Consider the following 20,512-nt stretch of genomic DNA (forward strand, 5'->3'; position numbering starts at 1 on the left):
TCAAGCTACAATCCAGTCTTGGACTGCGGATTTTCATACCATGGCAAGCATATGTCAATAAATTGCACAAAGCATGGAGAATTGATTCCCTTGCGGTTTTAGAAGCAAAGCTGTCACCTGGATGGGAAAGGAATAGCTGCGTATAAATTCTCGTTCAACCTCTCTGACTTTAGGGCCTTGTGTCCGCTGCAGTTTGGGGAGATGATGCAGAGACTGAATCACAGGGCGTGTAAGCCGAACTTGGGTGCATTTTGTCAACCCCGTGGTCAGAATGCCCTCGCCAAAATAGCTTGGGTGAGTTAGCTTTATGGCAGTCCAGCATAATGTTTTCTCAAGTGTGTCAATTGCTGTTGCAGTTTCTAATTAAACAAAAATACAGGCCCGTTCTATCTACCTTGACCACCGAGTCCGCTTGCAAAATGCATACGACCCGGCTGGTGGTGTGACTGATAAAGACCGGAAGGTGATGGAGGGTATGCCTAGTCACCTTAAAGCTCATCAAGACTATCAGCAAACCTTGTAGTTACTGACATTAATCTGCAGATGCTCATGAAAAACTCGTCCGTGCCGGCTACCTACGCCAGGTATGTTCATTGTATCACATATCCTTTCTTTGAAGTGTCTATTAAACCAGTCCTGCTTCTCAATAGACGAACTCTGGGATTTTCCATTTGATGCCCCTAGGATACCGGGTCCAAGATAAGATCATGAAGCTCATCGAGAGGCACATGCAGAGCATAGGTAGGCTTGATATTCTCTATTAAACTATGAACTACCTCGAAACGGCCGTCTAGGATGCTTTTCTAACATTATGTATGTCATTATGCAGGCGCTTCAAGATTGGCGCTTGCCACATTATCTTCACCAGGCACATGGGCAAAGTCAGGACGGTTCGAAAAGGCAATGACTGAGGTATGTACCGGATAATTAACCTGGACTGTTTGCGAATTAGACCATTCTCGGTGTCTAACAATGCTCCTGAAAGCTGTTTTTGATGACCGATCGTAAAGGCAAAGGTTTGCTACTATCTCCGACACACGAAGAAGAGATCACCACGCTGGTAAAGCAAACTCTCGGCTCATATAAGCAACTTCCAGCAAGACTTTACCAGATCAGTAAGTTAGATGCCTCAGTAGAGACCACTTGCTGCCACTCCCGTCGGTGCGGATAAGCTAACCATTGCTGCAGCTCCGAAATTCCGTGACGAGATGCGGCCTCGCAAGGGACTTTTGCGCGGTCGTGAGTTCATGATGAAGGACTTATACACATTCGACGTCTCTGTCAACACTGCCCTCCAAACATACGAACAAGTTCGTGCCGCATACGACAGAATATTCTCTGAGCTGCGTTTGCCTGTCATGGTTGCTGAGGCCAGTTCAGGAGATATTGGAGGTGACCTCAGCCATGAGTACCATCTGCCTACGTCCGAAGGAGAAGACGATGTCATTTCTTGTTCTGGGTGCAACTATATGGCGAATACAGAAGTCGCCGTGAGCAAATTGAAGCCTCACAATAATATGGACTCGGGTGCCGAGAAGCCTAATGAGGATGTCAGCGTGTGGCGGGCCATCACCAGGGACAAGATGACCCTGGTAAATGTTTGGTATTCAGAAAGCTCCGACATCAGACTCACCGCGTGTGGTCGTCCAACCGGTGAGAAGTGGGCAGAAGTCGTCAACTTTCACGCGGTCAAGCGGATCGTGCCCGACTTGGACGCTAATGTTGAGAACGTTGAGGTTGCTTGGTGGAACTCGGTCCTCGCAAACGGCAGTAAAAGTGGGAGCGGGGACAAAGCAGACGATAACAAGCCACTCAAGGTAATCAACCTGGTTGATGGTAGACTGTTGCTGCACGAGGACAAGCAAAAATTGCAGGATGCAATGGAGCTGTCGACACTGCCTTTTGCCAAAGAGGCGTACGCCAAGTTTGACATGCCCCAGGTGACTACTATTGCTGAGAGCAATGATGGCGAAACACTAAATCTCATCAAGATTCGAGATGGTGACGCTTGCCCCAAGTGCGACTCGGGTACTCTCTCTGTGCGCAAGGCAACTGAGCTGGGACATACCTTTCATCTGGGTGACAGGTATTCGGAACCCATGGCGCTCACTGTCAAGCTTCCAAACACTTCTCAGATTGAGAGTGACAGCAACAGCGTCTCGGACGATGAGGGACTAATGTACAGCTTTTCTTCCAAGAAACAAGGCGAGGTCAATGTTCAAATGGGCTGCCATGGTATCGGTGTATCGAGGATCATAGCCGCAGTGGCAGAACATTTTGGCGACTCTCAAGGTCTCAACTGGCCAAGGGCTATAGCACCGTATGAGGTTGTCATTGTCACGAGAAACCAGACTGCATTGGCAGATGCCGAGAGCATATATGATCTCCTGAGCGAAGGGGGCGCGGCTGCTATACCAGCGTTTCCTAAGCTAGATCTCGTTCTGGACGACCGCGACAAGTCGTTGCCTTGGAAGCTGAAGGACGCAGATCTTGTAGGCTATCCCGTTGTTGTTGTTCTCGGGAAAGCCTGGGCCGATTCAAAACAGTGTGAGGTCCAATGCCGACAGCTCAGTTTCAAAGAGTTGGTTGCCTTGGATGACCTGCCCAGTGTTGTAGGCAAACTCCTTGGTCAGCTTTGAGGAGCGTGCTGGAGATGGATATTGCCTGGCTTTGGCTGGCTGTAAATGCTATCTATGTATTAGTATAATCAGTCGTGGAGATAAAAAAAAAACATGTAGTGTGCCAAACTATTTCCAGTTTAGATGGATGGATTCTCGAATTCTGTCGTTACCTTACCTAGGTACCTAGGAGGTAGTTTTCTGGTGTTGGACACATGAGGTTGGAACAGTGCTAATCACATTTTTTTTTCATCCTGTGTTTGTATTTTCCCTTACCAGATTCAAGCGGAGGGGAAATTCTGCCTGCTTTTGGCAGGAGCGAATGGTTGACGGGCTGGTGTCCATGCCTGCCTGTTTGGCTATTTCCTTGACAAAGCCCTCATACGACAGACAAGGCCGCTTTTTTGCAGGCATGAACTAAAGGCTAAGGCAGCGCACCTCTGTTTACCTTGCCTACAAGCCTCTGTTTACTTCTTCGTGAAAATACTCACCCCATGCTCACTTCTCCATCGACGCATCAGGTTATCAATCATGAATTTTCAGCGACCACGTCCAAATTCTGGGCCTAATTTCAATGTGCGTGATGGAGAGATCGAGCCTGATTCTCGTCTTCAAGACGGGTTCATCAAAGTAAGTTGCATAAAGGAAAGTCACAGATAGTGCGCATCAAGTAACTGACATCAAGCCTATATTCTTAGATGCTCTTGGTCCTGCCCAAATGCATGCCTGATGCTAGGGACAGGAATCACATTGAGAGGAAGACTGAGCTGATCCAGAATCCGAACCTCAAGGCGAGACTTTATATGCCCGAGTCAGAAGAAGAACCAGCTTTCGTTTCTATGGGAGCTACAAGTAAACTATTCATGCAGCAAGGCATTACAACTGCGGTCGAGTATCTTGGCAGAAGCCATGAAAGTTTGGCTATGATCAATGGACCGCTTCTTCTCGTGCAGATTCCTGCCACCGGCCGTGAAAACTTCGTGGTTCGGGAGCATCCTCTCAAGGTTGACGATTATCGACGTATGGAGATAACCGCCCTACCACCTACGCAAACTGAGGTCTGGCGATACTGTCTTGAGTCGCTTTCTTTTGATACGGCCACAGACAAGTCGGTTACTAAAGAAGACAAGTTGGCTACTGAAGAAGAAGACTTAATCGACCTTAGCGATGACATTCCGCAGACTCAGCAAAAGAACCCAACCGATAATCCCGTGAGGCCCCGGCCCGAACCCGAGCCCGAGTCCAAACACGAAAATGCGAGATCTGTAGTTCAACAACGCGAGTTTGAGACCTATGTCGCCAACTTCAAGGATGACTTTGAGACAGCGGTTGCGCGCCTCATCTCTGAGCCTGATGAAATGCATATGCGAGTTCACCTTGGTGCTTTACTTCATTTTCAAATCTCGACGAAACTCAAAAAAGGCAGCCTTAGGGACTATGAGCGCATGCTTGCAACAGTCATGGGCAAAGGGAACTTTCATTTTTCAAAAGACATATCTTATTTGAATGGCGACGCGCTCGGCTTCTCCCGTAAGGTACAACTGGCTATTGAAGCCTCTCCCGAGATCTTTGCTCCCGCCTCCAGTCGTATCGATTCGCTAGAGGATGTGCCTCTCGAAACGACGGTGGTTGTTTTTACGCCGTCTCTCCGCTTTGACATGAAACTCCAGGGCTTCTCTGGTCGAGAAAACAGCGGCAAGGCGAGTCTGGGGCTTGTTCGACCTAGTATCTTCAAAAGGGAACTCAAAAACCGCGAAAAGTATATCGTGTCCGCCAACCCTGGCGGTGCTTTCGATTGGGATTTGGAGGTCCTAATCCACGAATCGCAAGACAACTTGGATGATAGACTGCGACAGCTTGATCGTTTTATGAAGGTCAAAACAGAGCCAGATGGAACTTACCGTCCATTTTTCGAAGACAAGCTGGTTCAGAACGCTATCGGTGTTACTATTATCAGCACCAAATCGGCACGTACCTATGAAATAGGGCTGTACCAAGTAGAACTTGCAGTTTACATCGACTGGGATCCTCACACTGGAAAGCGACTTTGGCAATCGTGCGCAATGTCGTTGTGCAGTGTCGACTGGAATGAAGTGCTGGAAAGGCGCAACCTTGCGTTGAGCCCGCGCGACTTTGGCGTTTGCAACTCCGCCTTGCTCCCTGTCGGACCTGACGACAAGCTTGAAGACGGTGCTGCAATATTGCTGGAAACTGTCAAGAAGCTTCAGAAGTTTCTCATGGATCTAGTCTGTGAGCCAAATGTCGTGGTGGAAAACGAACAAACGATAGAAACAGAAGACGCTGCAACCGAGAATGAGACCGCAGAAGAGCCTGTAACTCAACAGGTGCAGACTGCCAATAAGAAGGCCTCGAATTCTTTGAGGATCATTGACACAAAGCCAGGAACGAAAGCCGGGACCAAAGCCAAAAAGTCGCAGGCAAAGAAGAAGTCATCTAAGCGGTAGGATGGCACGTCACCTACGGCGCATGCAAAGTCTGTGTTGCACCAGTGTGCGTAGGAGGATATCACTGAGAAAACATTGTACACTGATTGGAACGCGAACCAATTTTCTTTATTATCATGAAGAGGAGGCATATGATCATACCGGCTTGTTGTATTCGTATCTATTGATGTAGTTGTTTGTGGCTATAGTAGCCTACGATGGCTTGGCGCCAGTGGCAAGCTTTTGGCGAAGAACTATAACGTATTGAAAGCGGATGTCAGTGCTGATTTGGCAGAGGTATCCAGAAATTCAATTTGTTTTTTTTTGTACAAAAGAAGGGGAAGACGGGGATAATGAGACGGATGTTTTAGCCTTACCTTCCTCTACTACGCGCAAGTTGTTGGTCTTCCCTTGCACAATGCCCTCGAGGCCCTGGATGTTTCCTCCTAGCTCCTTCACCTTGGCCTCGTAGAACTCTGCTGCGCTGGTGGTGCTCTAATGAAGAGGGTCAATTTATGAACAAAACAATGAACTGCTGTTACTGATGTCTACTTGGTAACAGCAGGAGTGACTAACCTTTTCGATATAGAAACCAGTTCCCACATCAACAAGAACATTGCTTGGATCAGACAGCTTGCCCCTTACATACAAGGAGTTCGTCAGGGGAACCAAAACATCCTTCTTTGCTATATAGCCGTACCTAGTCAGATCAGGATCACCATATATAAGAATAATGCAAGTGCAAATGCCAGAAAAATGTAAACAGAAGCAGCCCAGACTAGTACACTGAGGCGTCCGAGGGTAGTCCATACCTTCTGGTGACGCTGACTGTTCTTTCACGATACGCAAGCATTCGCGAAATTTGCCTTGTGCAGCGTGGAGCTGCGTGAAGGAGGCTGTCAGGTGCTCAACCTCCTCATCCAGCTGCTTCTTGACGGCACTCAGCTGTTGAGTGCTGAGGCTGTCGAGATTTACTAGAGGGTTGGATATATGGAGCGTTAGTGACGGACAATGACAATGACTGTGTTTTGTCAATTATAAATTTGCTCTTTTTTCATATCTCACTTTGCTGTTCTCTACCCGCCATTTTATTAACTGATTTGTTTGTCTGACAGAGACAATATTCAAGTCAAGCCCGAAATCAGTTTGTTCGCCGCTAATTCTTGAAAGTGAGATCGCACCGTAGTGATAATGAGCACTGGTGGGGGTGGAGCTAAGATTAGCTATTGCATTACACATCAGAGATCATAGTGGGCTTTTTCAGCGCGTTTGCAGGCATGCGCCCAACTGTACTCTGTGAAATTTCACCCCCACGCGATCTCACGTGATTCGACACATTCAACTTCCGCCCGTTGCCTCACATTCGGTCCGCGCATGAGAAAAATCCGGGCCTACGAAGTACTCGAGTAGGACCCATGGAAGAAGAAAAAAAAAAAAAACGCGCCACGATCTGGCTGCTGGCAAACGAGAAGCCCAGGCTCACCAACCACTCGTCCGCTCACTTGCGTTACCCAACAACCACATCATCAGCCTCATACGCTGTCGCCCAATAGGATTAAATAATATTTAACAACCGCTTAGATCAGAAATCTTTTCCTTTCTTCAGCGCCTCGGTTTCCAAAACTAGCAATCAAACGCCGTCGCGTCTCGTATTTCGCCGACTCACCCCCACCAGAACTTTTATTTTATGCTCTTGATTCGTTCTCAATTGCGACAACTTGCACGCTTCCCACTCTACACATGACGACGAGACTTATTTGAACTCGCCGTGCTTCGTCATGGCGGCACCGCTATCCCTCACGCCGGCGCAGGCCGAACTCGTCAGGTATGCGATTTACTCAGCAGCAAGGCCTTTTAAATCCAGTGATTTCGATCTAGCGTACTGACAATATCTGCAGTTCCCTGACCCAAGACGAGATCCCCATCAAGCTTCGCTGCGCCATATGTAGCAAGTTGGCGATCAATGCTGTGAAGCTGCCATGCTGTGACCAGGCAATCTGCGAGAACTGTATGTTTGCGCCCACTGCCTGGCGGGAACCGCCAAACTAGGAATCTGTAGACAAACTGACCCGTGATGCGGCACGCAGGCCATTCAACGCTCCCTACATCGTGCCCCGTGTGTGAGCACTCGCCGCTCTCCGCCGACGACTGCAAACCGATAAAATCCTTGCGAACAACGATCAAAGTCTTTGTCAGGACCGAGGAGAAGAAGCGTGAGGCCTCGAAGCCCAAGGACGCCGGGGAATCTGCGCCTCCGACCCCGGTAGACGCAAAACCGGGGGCCGGCGCCGACGCTTTGCAAGCTACCGAACCTGCTGCAGTCGCATCTGTTTCTGAGGAGGCAGCTTCAGGTGAAAGGGCTCCTGCAGGAGATGCTGATAACAGCGAATCTGCTGGCGATGGAAACCCGGCGGTGGAAACCCAGGTATGTGTCACCCAATCATCTTGTTCCCATACCGATATCATGTCGGCGCATAGTGCTAATATTTATTTCAAGGAAAACGCTGTCTCGAAACAGTCCAACGAGGATGGGAATGGCCAGGAGCAACAGGCTACCGAGGCCGAGAAAAACGGCGATGATGCAACGAAGGATGTCCAGGGAGAAGAAGAAGCACAGCAGGGTAACCAGAGGTCTAATGCCCAGGGAGGCGAGGGCGCCACAGACATGTCGAATAACTTCAATCCTAGCTTTGGGCTTGGCGGGATGAATGGAAGCTTCCCCAACATGAACTTTGGTGGCGGCGACATGAATCAAATGCAAATGATGATGGCAATGCAGAATGGCATGATGCCACCAGGATTTGGAGGTTTTCAAATGATGGGTATGTTCTTGAATATTGTTACTACCTCGTTCCCTCCTCCCGTCTGGGATCTAGAGATCACGCATATACTAATCAGCCATTTGAAACCAACAGGTATGCCCGGCATGGACCCATCTATGTACATGAACGGTGACTTCGGACCGCAAGGCATGGGTATGCACGGCAACGGCATGGGCATGGGTGGTTTTGGAGGCGGCGGCGGCGGCGGCATGGGCCTTGGCCCGGGATCCAATGAGAACTGGAACGGACAGCAGCAGTCATGGAATATCGGCCAAGATAATTACAGTCATCCGAATTCTACTGGCATGGCCAATGGTGATTTTGGGAACTTTAACTCTGGAGGTGGTTTCCAGCCTGGCTTTAATCAGGGTAATTTTGGCCACCAGAATCAGTATTCCAATTTTCGAGGAAACAACTTTTACCGCGGTCGAGGCGGCCGGGGCCGAGGGTTCTATAACAACAATTTCAACAATGGTGGATATGGCAATGGCCGTGGAGGCTACGGCGGCTTCAACGGCGGTGGTCATAAGGGTTTCGGAAATGACGGATTCCAGAACCAAAACGGCCAGTATCAACAGTCACAATTCCCTCAGCAGTATCAAGGGTCTGCCCAGAGCGGGATGAACGGGGTTCCTGGTCCTCAGAATCGCCGCAACTCCGAGGCCAAGGAACTGACCCCTTCCAATGTGGACGAGTTTGGCCGCAGTATTAGACCTGATGCTCAGAAAACCGAGGGTGAGGTTGCTGAGGGTGCAGAATTGGGCAAGACAGATCCTGCAGACCAAGTGGGTGACGATCAGAGAAGAAATACTGGCGACGATGCAACTACCGCATCCGATGCAGCCAAGGCAAGCATGAACGCGTCCGCCGCTGCGGCAACAGATCAGGACGATATACCCCGACCCGTGCCCGTTCTAGATGACTCGTATGGTTTTCCAAATGGTCAAGTTGGCCACGGGCCGCACGGTGAGATGGGTTATATGGGGGGAGGTCATGAAAACGGCGATTTCAATCATTATCATCAGCCGCTACACCGTCAGGCACCCATGCCCGACGTTCCTTTGAATGCACCGTCAGGCCCCAAGGCTATGCGCCAGGGTCTTCCTAACACTAGCATGTTGCATCTCAAGGCAAGAGGACTGATGCCTGACGATAGGCAGCCCAACCCATTGGTCAACGGTTCCGGACATGCTAGTCCAGCAGCAGACAAGCCTGTCAGATCGCGCAGCAACTCGGTCGATTCCAAGCCACGCAACGATAAGTACCGCGATAGGAGCCGGGACCGTGACCATCGGAAGTCTAGGGATGCCGATCGCCCGAGAGACCGTGAGCGTAACCACGGCGTCGATGCGGACCGTGACAGACACAGGGAACGAGACAACAGAGGGAGATCCGTCTCTCAGTCGAGCAGGAGTCCAAGTCGTGAACGTAAGGACGGCCACAGACGGAAGCGTCACCGCTCAGAGTCCCCCGCAGACGAGGGCCGAGATGAAGACCGGCGGCAAGGCCATGTGAGCAGCAGCCGCCGACATAGTCGCAAAAACAGCATAAATGGCGACGAAGAACCACGACCGGCACGTCCCGAATCGAGATCCAGATCCGCATCGCCTGACGAGTCTCGTCGCTCAGGACATCGCAGCAGTAGGAGAGAACGCGACTCCGAACGACGTAGAGACAAGGATAGGGATAGGGAACGTGATCGGGATCGGGATCGGGACCGGGCTAGGGACAAGGATGATGATGAGCATCGCCGCAAGTCCAGTCACAAGTCTCGTAGGGATAAGGACCACGAAAGGGACAAGGACAAAGGTCGCGATAGGGGTAAGGACCGAGGAAAGGATCGTGATCGCGGTAAGGACCGTGAGCGCGACCGCGATCGGGACCGGGACCGGGACCGGGAAAGAGACCGCGACAGGGATAGGGACAGACAAAGAGACAGGGACAGAGACCGCCGCCGCCCTCGGGACAGTAAGGAGCCCTCCGGCGCGGTCGAGGCACCACTTGAGCTTAGGCCACCTACGGGCCCCAAAGGCCGTACCACGAGCATCTTTGACATCAAGGGCGCCAGCAGCAGGAACAAGGAGGCCGCAACGGCTGCACCCAAAGACCCACATGCAGAAGAGAGGGAGAAGCGCAACCGGGAGAGGCTCATGAAGGAGGCGCAGAAACTTGCCGGCCTCATCGGAGGCGGGAAACGCAGTCGCGGAACGACGGACGACGGCGAGTCTAGCAGGCGCAGCCGGCGGAAGGGCCGCCGAGGCGAGGTCGTCGACGTTGGTGACGAAGAGGAGAGGATGCGTCGGCTCGAAGCCGAACGCGAGAGAAGGGATTAAGGTTGGGACCCCAAACGGACTTGCTGCCACAACCCTAAGAACAGTCTTGTTTACTCTCTTCAACGACTGCAAATTATCAGAGGTCCAGAAAACATAGTCACTGGTGCGTTGTGGGTGCGCATAAAGGAGGAAGTTTCTCCTCAAAATAATTTTTGTCTGTTGCTCGGCAATAAGCCCACCCACCCGTTTATAAATTTGTTCAACCCGTACATTATTTGTTTTCAATGTATTTTAACATTCACTTTTTATTCCTCTTTATCACGACTTGACCCCCACGGTAGGCTTGTCTTGCTTGGCGAAAGAAAAAAAAATGAAGAAGAAAAAGTAACCAAGTTGTCGGGTCGTTGAAGCTATGGCCTAGGGGCATTGGTGCGATGTTCAGATAGACACGATCGATTAATCATGAAAGTTTGGAACATACAAATAAATTAATGAAATTGATGTGCACCAAGGATATAATATCATATGTTCATTGTCACAGCATAAGGAAGTAGTCTAGTAAACTGGACGACTCAATGTCAACAGAAAGGGGTAATTTTGTTCTTGATGATATATGGTCGGTCTGTAGGACCTTTTCATACTGCACTGGACGAAGTAAAATTGGACGAGAATTTCGGATGGAGTTTCTATTTGTTTGTTCTATCATTTGAGAACCCTTCCTTCTACGACGTAACTCAACAAGCTGAAGCGACCAGGTGACCTCGATTGCCTCCGCGCCGACAAAGACCTGGTTGGTGACGAGTGCTTTTGCCAGGGATTAAATGGCGGGGTAGCTCCCTACGGAGTACTACCGTACATAGAACCTGTAGGGAAACGGAAACTGAACCAACCCCCCAGGAACCAATTGGGACACCTGAAAGAACACGTACCCTAAAAGGCAATCAATTACCCCAGATCGGCAGAGTTTCGACCCCTCACGCATCAGGTGAATACCAGTAGTAGGCAAATGGCTCCGTACTTGTGCGTGAGCAATGAGGGGCATGGGCATGGCGCATTGATGAGGTACTGTACCGGCACATTGCGCCATGGGATCATGTTATCTATAGTAACACAGTGCCTATTAGATAAGGTCTGTCACTAGGGTACCTACTTACCTACCTACCTTTACGTGCTCCTGTTGCCTTTCCATCCTCTCTTTTTTTTTTTCTGATTCTTTCAACCTACCTACCTCCTCAAGGTACTTCGGTACCTTGCCTCCTTTGGCAATTTCACATTTACGTTGTCATCCAATCCCACTTGGCAACAGAGCATTTGCACATCAATCCAATAAATACCGCCTGCAAGATTGGCCGAAACACCGCTACGTGCTCGCCACCATTCCATGTTTCTATTCCCAAGGTTTTACATGGAAAGATATATTCGTATTATTGTGTTCACCCTACAACCCTACCTAGCCTAATTAGCCTAGATTCCTTGTTATCTAGATAAATGCTAGCCACTCGAACATCACTACACCGGGTGTGATTGAAACCACAGGGTCAGCAGACACCAGAACAAAAAAAGAAAAAAGAAAAAAAAATAGAAGAAGGGTCGGCACAATGCGACCTACAGACGCTTTCGGGCGGCAATCGCGTCCGGCGCCTGAGAGCGAAGACCTCGGAATGTCGTCCTTCCACCACGTCACAGCGTCGCAGACAATGTCGTACTGCGTCGCCGACGAGTCCGTGGTCGACGCCAGCCTGGACCAGTCCTTTTCCACCTTCACCGGTAGGGTCAGGCACGATGCTCGGAAGAAGGATCGCCAGCCCACTTCGATTCCACGCTCTGAACCCGCGGCCGGGGGTCCGTCGTCGTGCGCCGTAACTGGCGTAGAGGAACCCTCACGCTCGATTCCCGTGACTGCTTTGCATGAACTGCTCGATCGGCCGCTCTCCCCACCGACCGTCAAGACGCCAGGCTCGACCCCTCTGAACTGTTCTCGGCCGCACCAACAGCAGCAGCCCATTTCTACGCCCATGACGCCAATCCTGCTCGGCGTGTCGGGTCCTGGATCGACCTTTAGTGGATTGTCTTCGCGGCGGGACTCCCTGTCGGCCGGTTCGCTGTCTGAAGAGCTTGGGAGCATGGCGGGGGCGAGCGAGGAGGGGTCTGTGGTCGGTGAGGACGTCGAAAATGGCGATCCAGGCGCTACGCCCATGGAGCACAGTGCGGCTACTGCACCCCAGCTGGTCATGCCCAGTATCAAAATGCCTAGCAGGCGACCTTTTACCGAGGAGGGCAAGGCGATCGGTCGGCTAAAGGTTTTGATAGCTGGAGAAAAGGGTAGGTTTGTCGTCTTTTTGCTGCAAACATTGGGCCAAGTGCTAATCGTTGGGCTACAGGCATTGGCAAGACATCTTTGATCAAGTCTATCGTGCAATGTTGCGAACACATTGTTCACCTCGACCCCATTGAACCTACTCCTTCGACTTGGGAAACCGGCCCGAGGACTGATCGGGCCGTTCCCCGAGCCGTAACCGAGATCCACGGCAGTACCAAAGCATATCCGGAATGGTGGGCAGATTTGGACGACTCTCGGACGCTGAAGAGGAGAAACAGCTTAGGAGATGTCGTTATAAATCGGAACATATGCTTTGTCGATACAATCGGATATGGAGGTGGCGCAAAGGTGAGAAATCTATAGCCCTTAGCAACCTTTTTTTTTTCCCGTCTCACTAATCCACTTACCAAATCCACAGGCCCTACAAGATATTGTTCCCGTAGTTCAGTACATTGAGTCGCATCTAGAGCGGATGTCCTCAAATACTTTGAGCGATTCTGATCTTGCGACTATGATCGGAGGTGAAGGAGGTCCTCAGGTGGATGTTGTACTATATCTAATCTCCCATGGTGAGTATAGCTACGATTCTTGATATGCTCGCCCGATCCTTACGCTAACAACCATATTCTTTGCTATTCTGTAGACCTGAAACCCGTCGATCTACAGTACCTGAGGATGCTGGCGCCTCTCACTAACATAATACCCCTGATAGCCAAGTCGGACACTATTGCAGCAGACGATATCTGGGAGAGGAAGCAAAAGGTGTTGAGTCAGTTCCTGAGCGCTGACGTGCGCCCCTTTCGTTATTCGAAAGTATTACCGACTAGTCAGGCAGAGGCTGTCTTGTCTGTTTCGAGTGCTACTGGTTCAGATAGCGAGGTTATGGACGCCAGTTTGCTCATGAGCCCAGACTACGTTGAGCCACTGCTCCCATCCGAACTGGGTGAACTCGTTCGACAAGTCTTCAGCGCAGATGGAGCGTCGTGGCTGAGACACGCAGCTGCAAAGAAATGTTTGCAATGGCGGTCTGGAGAACAGGCAAGCAAGCCACAAGCATTATACAGACCTCTCAACTCCTGGCCCCCTTCGGCTCAGGGGCAAACGCCTCCCTTCATAGGGACGACAGGAGAGCTCACGGTCAGGACTCCATCATCTGCAATGGCACTTGCTCCTACGAAAGTCAGGCGCGAGGAGCAGCTGGCGCAGATTCGTCTGGCGAATTGGGCTGTTGAGTTGCAACGAAGCTTGGATAGCGAAAGAGCACGTTATGAGGCACTTGCGAGAGGTGAGCGCGCTGTATGGCTCACGGAACGCCTGGGCGAATGCGTCAAGGACGGCACTTTGGTGGCCATAGGAGGTCGGGATCGCCAACGCCAGCAGTCCCGGTCTAGTCGGTCAGCTTCGTCGTCATCAGCAGGGGCCAAGGTTGCCAGGCCTCACCATGACGGTGCCCTTACTTCTCATGGGCAAACAACGACAAAGGGGCTCCGTCTGCAATCGGTACATTCACAAGATCCTCTTGGTCTTCTCGAGATGCTGGCGGATATAAGAGCTAGGGGCTGGGTTGCTCTCGAGGTGCTCGGCAGTATTGGAGTATTCGGCGGCCTGGCCCTTTGGGTAACAGGCAGATATTGGCATGCATATCCCCGCGAAGACGTGAGAAGCTGCTTCGCGCTTCTAGGATGCAACATAGAGACCGCTGGGTTCTTAACCCGACACAACATTGGAACTTGAGACCAGGGACAGGCTATACCCGACAAACCATTATCCGTATTTCACGACCCCAAGTCAAATGCGGCGTCATGAACCCCGGAAAGCAGCCACAGTGTCAATCATGGCGCTAGAAAAGCAAGTTACACACACTGGAATGGCGCCCACCTCCACTCCAACTCCAACTCATTCACCGCTCCGATTCGGGGGCGACACTCCTTTGGGCTCTCTTGTCTTTTGATGACAGCCCCTGGATTTGATCCGCAAGGCTCCTACTTAAGAGGAAGGGGGACCACAGGAGACCCAAGACTACACTAGTCTAGTCTAGCACATACTGAGATATTGGCAGCCAATTCTTGGTCCTCGTAATGAAGGTGGCATGTAGGCGAATGGTCGGGACACCATTTTCCAATAATGCCCGAACGACGTTAATCCCATCTGGAAAGCAACCCCCCAGGGCAGCCAGCCACCTTTGAGACTATGAGCTATGGAAAGTCACGTCTCAAAATCAGGCTTTTACAATGTTAATGTCCTGTAAAACCAAAGAAATTATATTAAGATTATTACTGGGTGGATATCTGCTTGGGTATCGATTGCTTCAAAGTACAAAAAATGGGTCATTTTGCGCCAAGTATTCCCCTGAATTTCCAAAAATTCAACACGATGGTACCATTCATCCTTTCGCTGGGACAATCCCTCATTAACGCGAAGGAATAAAGGGTCTAATGGCCCTTTGGACATAACCCTCGGGCAAGCCATACCTAGCCTGCGCCTCTTCGATGCCGCGATTCATCCTTGCGACATAGTCCTCCCTGGGCATGCTGGGCTTGACACGATGGCGGTCGACGTAGATGAGCGCGGGGACCATGTAACTACGAGCTTCGGCTTCCGACTCGTTCTGGCTTGACGACGTCGATGACGAGGCGGCCGATCTCGGGCGGGCCGGCAGGAGCACCTCGACGTCGGCATAGTACTTGATGCACGCAAAGCCCGCACCCTCGGTGATGTCCAGCATCTTTTCATCCTCGGGGCACAGGTGGTACAGGACGCCCCACACACCTTCCTCGGCACCGATGTCGAGAGACTCGGCGACGGGCGACAGGGTCCCCTTGCGACGCATCATATCGACCTCGTGAGCGAGCGCACCCGTGGGCATCACGTTGGCGAAGCCACGCTCGTTGACGATGAAGCTCCAGTCTGGCAGAAGCGCGAGGCCCTTGGCGATGCTTCCCGGGCAGCGCTGCTCCATCTGCGTCGGTGACAGGTTGGAGCCGTACGCAAAGTAGTAGGCCGATCGCTGCATGGTGCGCCGGGCCATCGGGAGGCCGCCGGCGAAGGAAGATGGTGTCGAGAAGCCCGATGATGAGATTGGGGAGCTCATGTTGGGCGGTTATTGTTATTCTGTTTTTTTTTTTTTTTTTTTTCGGTGCGTTCGGGGCCCGGATGAAATTTCGGCTGTCGCAGTGAGTAATATGAGTACAAAAGAGAGGATCGCCAAGGGGGTGAGAGGACGATGGGTTTAAGATGGAAGGTGGAAATCTCTTCTTGATTATTAGCGGCGACAACAACAACGGCGGGATCAGTTGCAAAAATCCTCGTGTTCCGAGCGTCGCCGATTTCCACAGTCTTCCATGATTTTAAGCATTTTTTATATCCGGGGGAAAAGGGAAATCAAAACACTTTATATTAATCCTTTTTAGACGCAGCTATATTGGAAACTTTCTTTTTTGCCTTCCACTCTTCTAACTATGTCTTACTCCCTGTTCGTGAAAAAAAAAAAAAAAAAAAAAAAAAAAAAAAAAAAAAAAAAAACCATGGCATGCAGGCATGGGGGTTGTCCCGGTTGCCGTCGAGTTGCCGTCACCACATTCTTTTTTGGCAGCTTACTATGACGGCAACTACTCTGCTCTCTATCTCTCATTCATGGGTCCTGCCAGGAATGCGGCACGACTGGGGGTTTCCAAGGCTCGGAAATTGGTCAGACATTCAAACTCTTTCCCCGGGCCGTTCGCGTCTGTTTTCTTTTCTTTTGACCCTGTTTTTTGTGAGGATTTAAAAAATAAAATAAAAAATAAATAAAAATTGTCCTTTCTGGGGACCCAATGAACCTTGTCAAGACAGGTTTGCTATTGATCACTAGCTCTGATAGGTTTTTTTTTTTTTCGTCGTTCCTAGGGGGTTGGTGGACTTTACTTTTTTGCCACCTTTTTTTTTTGTTCTGTCTTGCGGTCCTTCTTTTGACCATATTTGTCTTGCTTTTGATTTGATTTGATTTTGTTGTAACATCCCTCTCAAAATCTTTGGCCAGACCAAAAAAAGTTTCTGAACACCTAAAAAGGTCACGGGTGAACACATCCTCTTCGTATCGTTCGTGCTAATATGTCTTTCTTTCATAGGGACAACCACTAAAACATGAGATGTCCAGGGTTGTTTCTTTGCTCGAAACACGGGGTAACATCTGCGAATGTCATTTGCAGGTTAACAGGAGGCACGATGCCACTATTGGTTAGTACTAGGTCCAGAGTGGAACTTGAACATGTTTCCTTCTAATCCGTTCTCACGCATGCATGTATGTTCACTTTGATCCATGTACGAAGTAACAACATATCAGTGTATAAATAGCCAATGTTGGCCAGTTAAATTCGACCTATATACCAAAAACTCCAACATTTATGCCCGCCCGTCTGCGCTGTCTTGATGGCTTCATGAGTTCATACAGATAAAGTCTTATGCTTTAAAAGGTGTAGCCGGCACTTCTGCCGGCAGAGAAACGAAGAGAAAAAAAAATGTATACAAGTAAAGGGGATGATAGAAGCAGAGTTTGTGAGCCATGGCTCGAGATATATGTTCTGGTTATGAACAAATAATCCTCACTCCTCACTCATTAATTACGTGATAGGAGTCAAGAAGGGGCTGAGCATGAGATCATCTGCGCTAGGGCGCTTGTTGTGATCCATCTCAAAAGTTTGGGCCAGGAAGGCCTTGGCCTCTGTGCTCGCATCCTCAGGGATAGTCGGGGTTGCCTTGCCCCCACCGATCTTGAAGATGGCCTGCAGCTGTGTGCAGTCCGGGAATGGGTGTGTACCCGTCATCATTTCGACGACCAGGCAGCCAAGTGACCAGATGTCGGCCTTGCGGGTATAACTTGTCTGCTTGACCACCTCAGGTGCCATCCAGAACACCGAACCCTGCAGCGAGGGCCGGTGCTTGTTGTTGTTGGCACCGTTGAGAAGGTTGGTCGCCTCGATCTTCTTTGAAATACCAAAGTCCGAGATCTTGATGGTGCCCTTGTTGTCGACAAGGATGTTGGCACCCTTGATGTCTCGGTGGATGATCTCACGTTCGTGGAGGTACGACAAACCGTTCAGAATTTGTCGCACAAAACTGCGGACCAGAGGCTCTGGTAGTGCGCCATACGAGTTGAGCATGGTCTGGACCGAGCCACCGGGAACGTACTCGAGGAAAATGTTGAGATACTCAGCAGAGGAACCACAGCCGAGGTACTGCACAATATTGGGGTGGCGGAGATCCCTAAGCAAGCTGATCTCGCGCTTGAGGGCCTCAATCATGCTCTTCTTTCTGGCATCGTTCTGGCTGTTGGCACCAGGCGAGGGAGCCTCGACTTGTTTGACGGCAAGGAGCTCTCCTGTAATAGCATGAAGAGCAAGGTAGACACATCCAAACGATCCCTGTCCGATGAGTGCTCCCTTCATCCATTTGCTGTCATCCCAAGACTCGCCAGACAGGAAGCTCTGTAGATCTTCGTCGGCGTCCTCACCATCCTCATTGAGGGCTTTGCTGACATCGCCAAACGAGCCAGAGCCGGACCCAGAACCAATGGTACTGCCCTCATCAAAGTAGCTGTGGCGGACAATGTTTCCGTCGGGGTCCGTGACGCTCACGGCAGCAGAATCTGAGCCACTGTCGGCAAACGAAACATAAGACTTGCGATTCGGCTCGATGGGAGACCCTTCCTCCTGGAGCGTGTCTAGCATAGACGACGCCACCGAGTCACGGTAGCCATGCTGAAGCCTACTCTGCAAGTCTCGGGGGCGAGCCTTGGGCAAGGGAGTCGACTGCAGCCAGCTATCGGCGATGGTAGGGATAGGAGGAGCATCCTGGATGCTCGAGGCCATGCTGAAACTGCTGGCAACACTGAGGCGGCTGTTAACCTTGCTAAGGCGTGCAGATCTGCGCATAGACAGTCTCGCAGTCCGATCAATATCCTCCCGTGGGTGATCAGGGAAATATGTTGTGAGGTCAGAGGCGATGAGTTCACTCGGAGGCCTGAGGCCACCGAAAGACCTCAAAACCTTTCTCCTAGGCTGCAGCCGGCCAGAATCGAGAGGTTCTGGTCTCTCTAGGTCACGAGCAGCATTGTAAACGTTCCTCTCGCGATCCTGGTATGAGACGGGAGAGAGCGGGGGCTGGAGGTTGTCCCAATTTTCGCCGAGAACCTTTTGCACCTTTATTTGGCTACGCGGTCCAACGCTGTCCATAGCACGGGAGTGCGATTGTTGAGCCTCCTCCATGGCAATCGCGGCAGCCCTCTCGAGCTCAGACTGGCCTGGCTCGCCAGCCGGTACCCGACGAAGGATAAGTCGGTTGCGCTCCGGGCGCTTCTGGTCTTTGATTACGCGCCAAAGCTCAGTGTCTCCCAGTCTACGGCACTGCTTTGGATCCGGGTCAAGTCCAGAAAGAACCCAGAAGCAATAATTCCTTTCGTGATCCTCTCGCAACGCGAATTTGCGTAATGTCACCCGCATGACCTCCTCGCACGTGTTGCAGTCGGCAATCTTTACAACCTTGGTGACGCCCCCTGTAGAGATGACACGAATGACATCTTGGTTCTGTGGTAAGGCAGCCATCAGCGATCCGTCCATACCGGAGTCGGTCCTGGTATGGGTTAATACCGGTCGTGAGTTTGCCTGGCTATCGGGTGGTGATCCAAGTCCCCTCATCGACCCAGTGGGAGTGGGCTGCTGTCCAACGTATGGGTTTCGTGTGCGCGCGGTCCGGAAGTCAGCACTGGGAAGCGGCGATGTTGGCCTCGAGGAAGTGGCTGGCCTGGAGGGATCATATGCCATGCCGCTCAAGTCAATCTGACGAGAGTATCTTTTGTTCACTGAGGTGTTGGGCATGGCACAGCTGCTAGAGTGGAAGGGCTTGCTGGGAGAATCGGATACGGGAGTATACATGCTCTCGTGTCCGCCAAAGGAATCCTGATTGAGAGATAACTAAAGTCAGCCAAGTGCCAATTGAGCCGCAAAGGAAGCATCCCTCGACTCACTCTATTCCTCTTCTTCTGGCCGGCGATGGCCTTTGTCCTGAGCTTCTTAATGCTGAGGAACAAGCGTACTCGGTCGCCGACCTTCTCGATGCCCATCTCCTTGAGGACATCCTTGTCCATCTCAAGGAGGTTCTCGCCATTGATGTGGTTTTTCCTGAAGAGCTTCTCGTACTCGCCGCAACGGACGCTTCTCAGGTATTCACAGACCTTGTCTTCGTCCCAGTGCTTTGGTGAATCATGATCATCGTTGTCGGAGAACTCGGACTCGGTCGGGCTGAAGGACTGGCTGGCAGGCGGTACAGCTGGTGCTCGTCTGGAGGGAGGGTATGATGATTGTGCTGTGCCAGACATCATTCCTGAGCCTGACGTGCCCAGAGGGGCCGGAAAGGGCGACTTTGAAGCCAACATGGCCATTTCTTTGGATCAGGCGCGACCCCCAAAAAGAGTGAGGTGGGTGCTCGGGCCCGAAATATGTGTGGTGCAAAATATGGCTGTAGTGCCAGATAGCTGGCCGGGTCGTGTTATTTACGACCAGAAGCCAGCGAAGAACGGGGGAAAAAAGGTTGTCGGATAAGTAACAGCTCAGTAGGGCCACACGTTTAGTGAAAGGATCGGTTATGACCACCCAGTAGCCTCTAGATCAAAGAAGCGACGGTTTCAAAGAGGAGGAAAAATACGGGGTTTTCTGAACGGGCTCTGGCGTGCTTTGCGTAAAAATTTGTTGCACGAAGACGGGTTGGCGCCGCTGTCAAAGAGAGAAAAGAAAAAAAAAAAAAAGGAACAATAGTCTGACGGCTGGAATAAGGGCAGACTGCAGTGTCCCCGCCAGGAAGTCCTGCTGGTGTTTATCCTCGGCGTAGCCAGGTCTTGTCGAGAGGATCTGGATAGGATCAGAAAGCAGGTCTGATTTAGGGCCGAAGGGAGGGGGTGTATCAAGTTCTTTGTAAGAGGAGGAAGGGAGCTCTTCCGCCCAAGGAAAGATAGGGACAGGAAGAGGGAAAACAAAAACCGATTGTGCAGGTAGACAGTGCAGCG

General features: G+C 51.0%; 7 protein-coding genes across 7 annotated transcripts; 4 read left to right on the forward strand and 3 right to left on the reverse strand.

Annotated features, from left to right (window-relative positions):
• Window positions 1–201: 201 nt before the first annotated feature.
• PgNI_09900 (uncharacterized protein) lies at window positions 202–2,742 on the forward strand (the record flags this gene model as incomplete). Its single annotated transcript, XM_031129881.1, has 7 exons — window positions 202–294; window positions 380–473; window positions 544–584; window positions 651–741; window positions 830–912; window positions 986–1,115; window positions 1,189–2,742. 7 exons carry the CDS (start codon window positions 202–204, stop codon window positions 2,637–2,639), a joined length of 1,983 nt encoding a protein of 660 aa, XP_030978255.1. The 3' UTR covers window positions 2,640–2,742.
• Window positions 2,743–3,149: 407 nt separating this feature from the next.
• On the forward strand, window positions 3,150–5,083 carry PgNI_09901 (uncharacterized protein; the record flags this gene model as incomplete). Its single annotated transcript, XM_031129882.1, has 2 exons — window positions 3,150–3,248; window positions 3,317–5,083. The coding sequence occupies 2 exons, from the start codon at window positions 3,150–3,152 to the stop codon at window positions 5,081–5,083; spliced, it is 1,866 nt and encodes a 621-aa protein (XP_030977618.1).
• A 92-nt stretch (window positions 5,084–5,175) lies between these two features.
• Window positions 5,176–6,323, reverse strand: PgNI_09902 (uncharacterized protein). Its single transcript, XM_031129883.1, has 5 exons — window positions 6,128–6,323; window positions 5,875–6,036; window positions 5,639–5,748; window positions 5,440–5,557; window positions 5,176–5,316 (listed from the first exon to the last, which is right to left on the reverse strand). The coding sequence occupies exons 1-5, from the start codon at window positions 6,147–6,149 to the stop codon at window positions 5,276–5,278; spliced, it is 453 nt and encodes a 150-aa protein (XP_030977619.1). The 5' UTR covers window positions 6,150–6,323; the 3' UTR covers window positions 5,176–5,275.
• A 180-nt stretch (window positions 6,324–6,503) lies between these two features.
• On the forward strand, window positions 6,504–10,788 carry PgNI_09903 (uncharacterized protein). The gene is made up of 5 exons (XM_031129884.1): window positions 6,504–6,887; window positions 6,961–7,070; window positions 7,150–7,487; window positions 7,560–7,884; window positions 7,978–10,788. Exons 1-5 carry the CDS (start codon window positions 6,841–6,843, stop codon window positions 10,215–10,217), a joined length of 3,060 nt encoding a protein of 1,019 aa, XP_030978032.1. The 5' UTR covers window positions 6,504–6,840; the 3' UTR covers window positions 10,218–10,788.
• An 894-nt stretch (window positions 10,789–11,682) lies between these two features.
• On the forward strand, window positions 11,683–14,976 carry PgNI_09904 (uncharacterized protein). Its single transcript, XM_031129885.1, has 4 exons — window positions 11,683–12,479; window positions 12,539–12,825; window positions 12,896–13,046; window positions 13,121–14,976. Exons 1-4 carry the CDS (start codon window positions 11,756–11,758, stop codon window positions 14,209–14,211), a joined length of 2,253 nt encoding a protein of 750 aa, XP_030977622.1. The 5' UTR covers window positions 11,683–11,755; the 3' UTR covers window positions 14,212–14,976.
• On the reverse strand, window positions 14,888–15,568 carry PgNI_09905 (uncharacterized protein; the record flags this gene model as incomplete). Its single annotated transcript, XM_031129886.1, has 1 exon — window positions 14,888–15,568. The coding sequence occupies one exon, from the start codon at window positions 15,566–15,568 to the stop codon at window positions 14,888–14,890; it is 681 nt and encodes a 226-aa protein (XP_030978278.1).
• A 1,226-nt stretch (window positions 15,569–16,794) lies between these two features.
• PgNI_09906 (uncharacterized protein) lies at window positions 16,795–20,306 on the reverse strand. The gene is made up of 2 exons (XM_031129887.1): window positions 19,478–20,306; window positions 16,795–19,409 (listed from the first exon to the last, which is right to left on the reverse strand). The coding sequence occupies exons 1-2, from the start codon at window positions 19,889–19,891 to the stop codon at window positions 17,076–17,078; spliced, it is 2,748 nt and encodes a 915-aa protein (XP_030978037.1). The 5' UTR covers window positions 19,892–20,306; the 3' UTR covers window positions 16,795–17,075.
• Window positions 20,307–20,512: the final 206 nt, after the last annotated feature.

This window comes from Pyricularia grisea (assembly GCF_004355905.1).
Source record: "Pyricularia grisea strain NI907 chromosome Unknown Pyricularia_grisea_NI907_Scaffold_7, whole genome shotgun sequence".
NCBI classification, from domain to species: Eukaryota; Fungi; Ascomycota; class Sordariomycetes; order Magnaporthales; family Pyriculariaceae; genus Pyricularia; species Pyricularia grisea.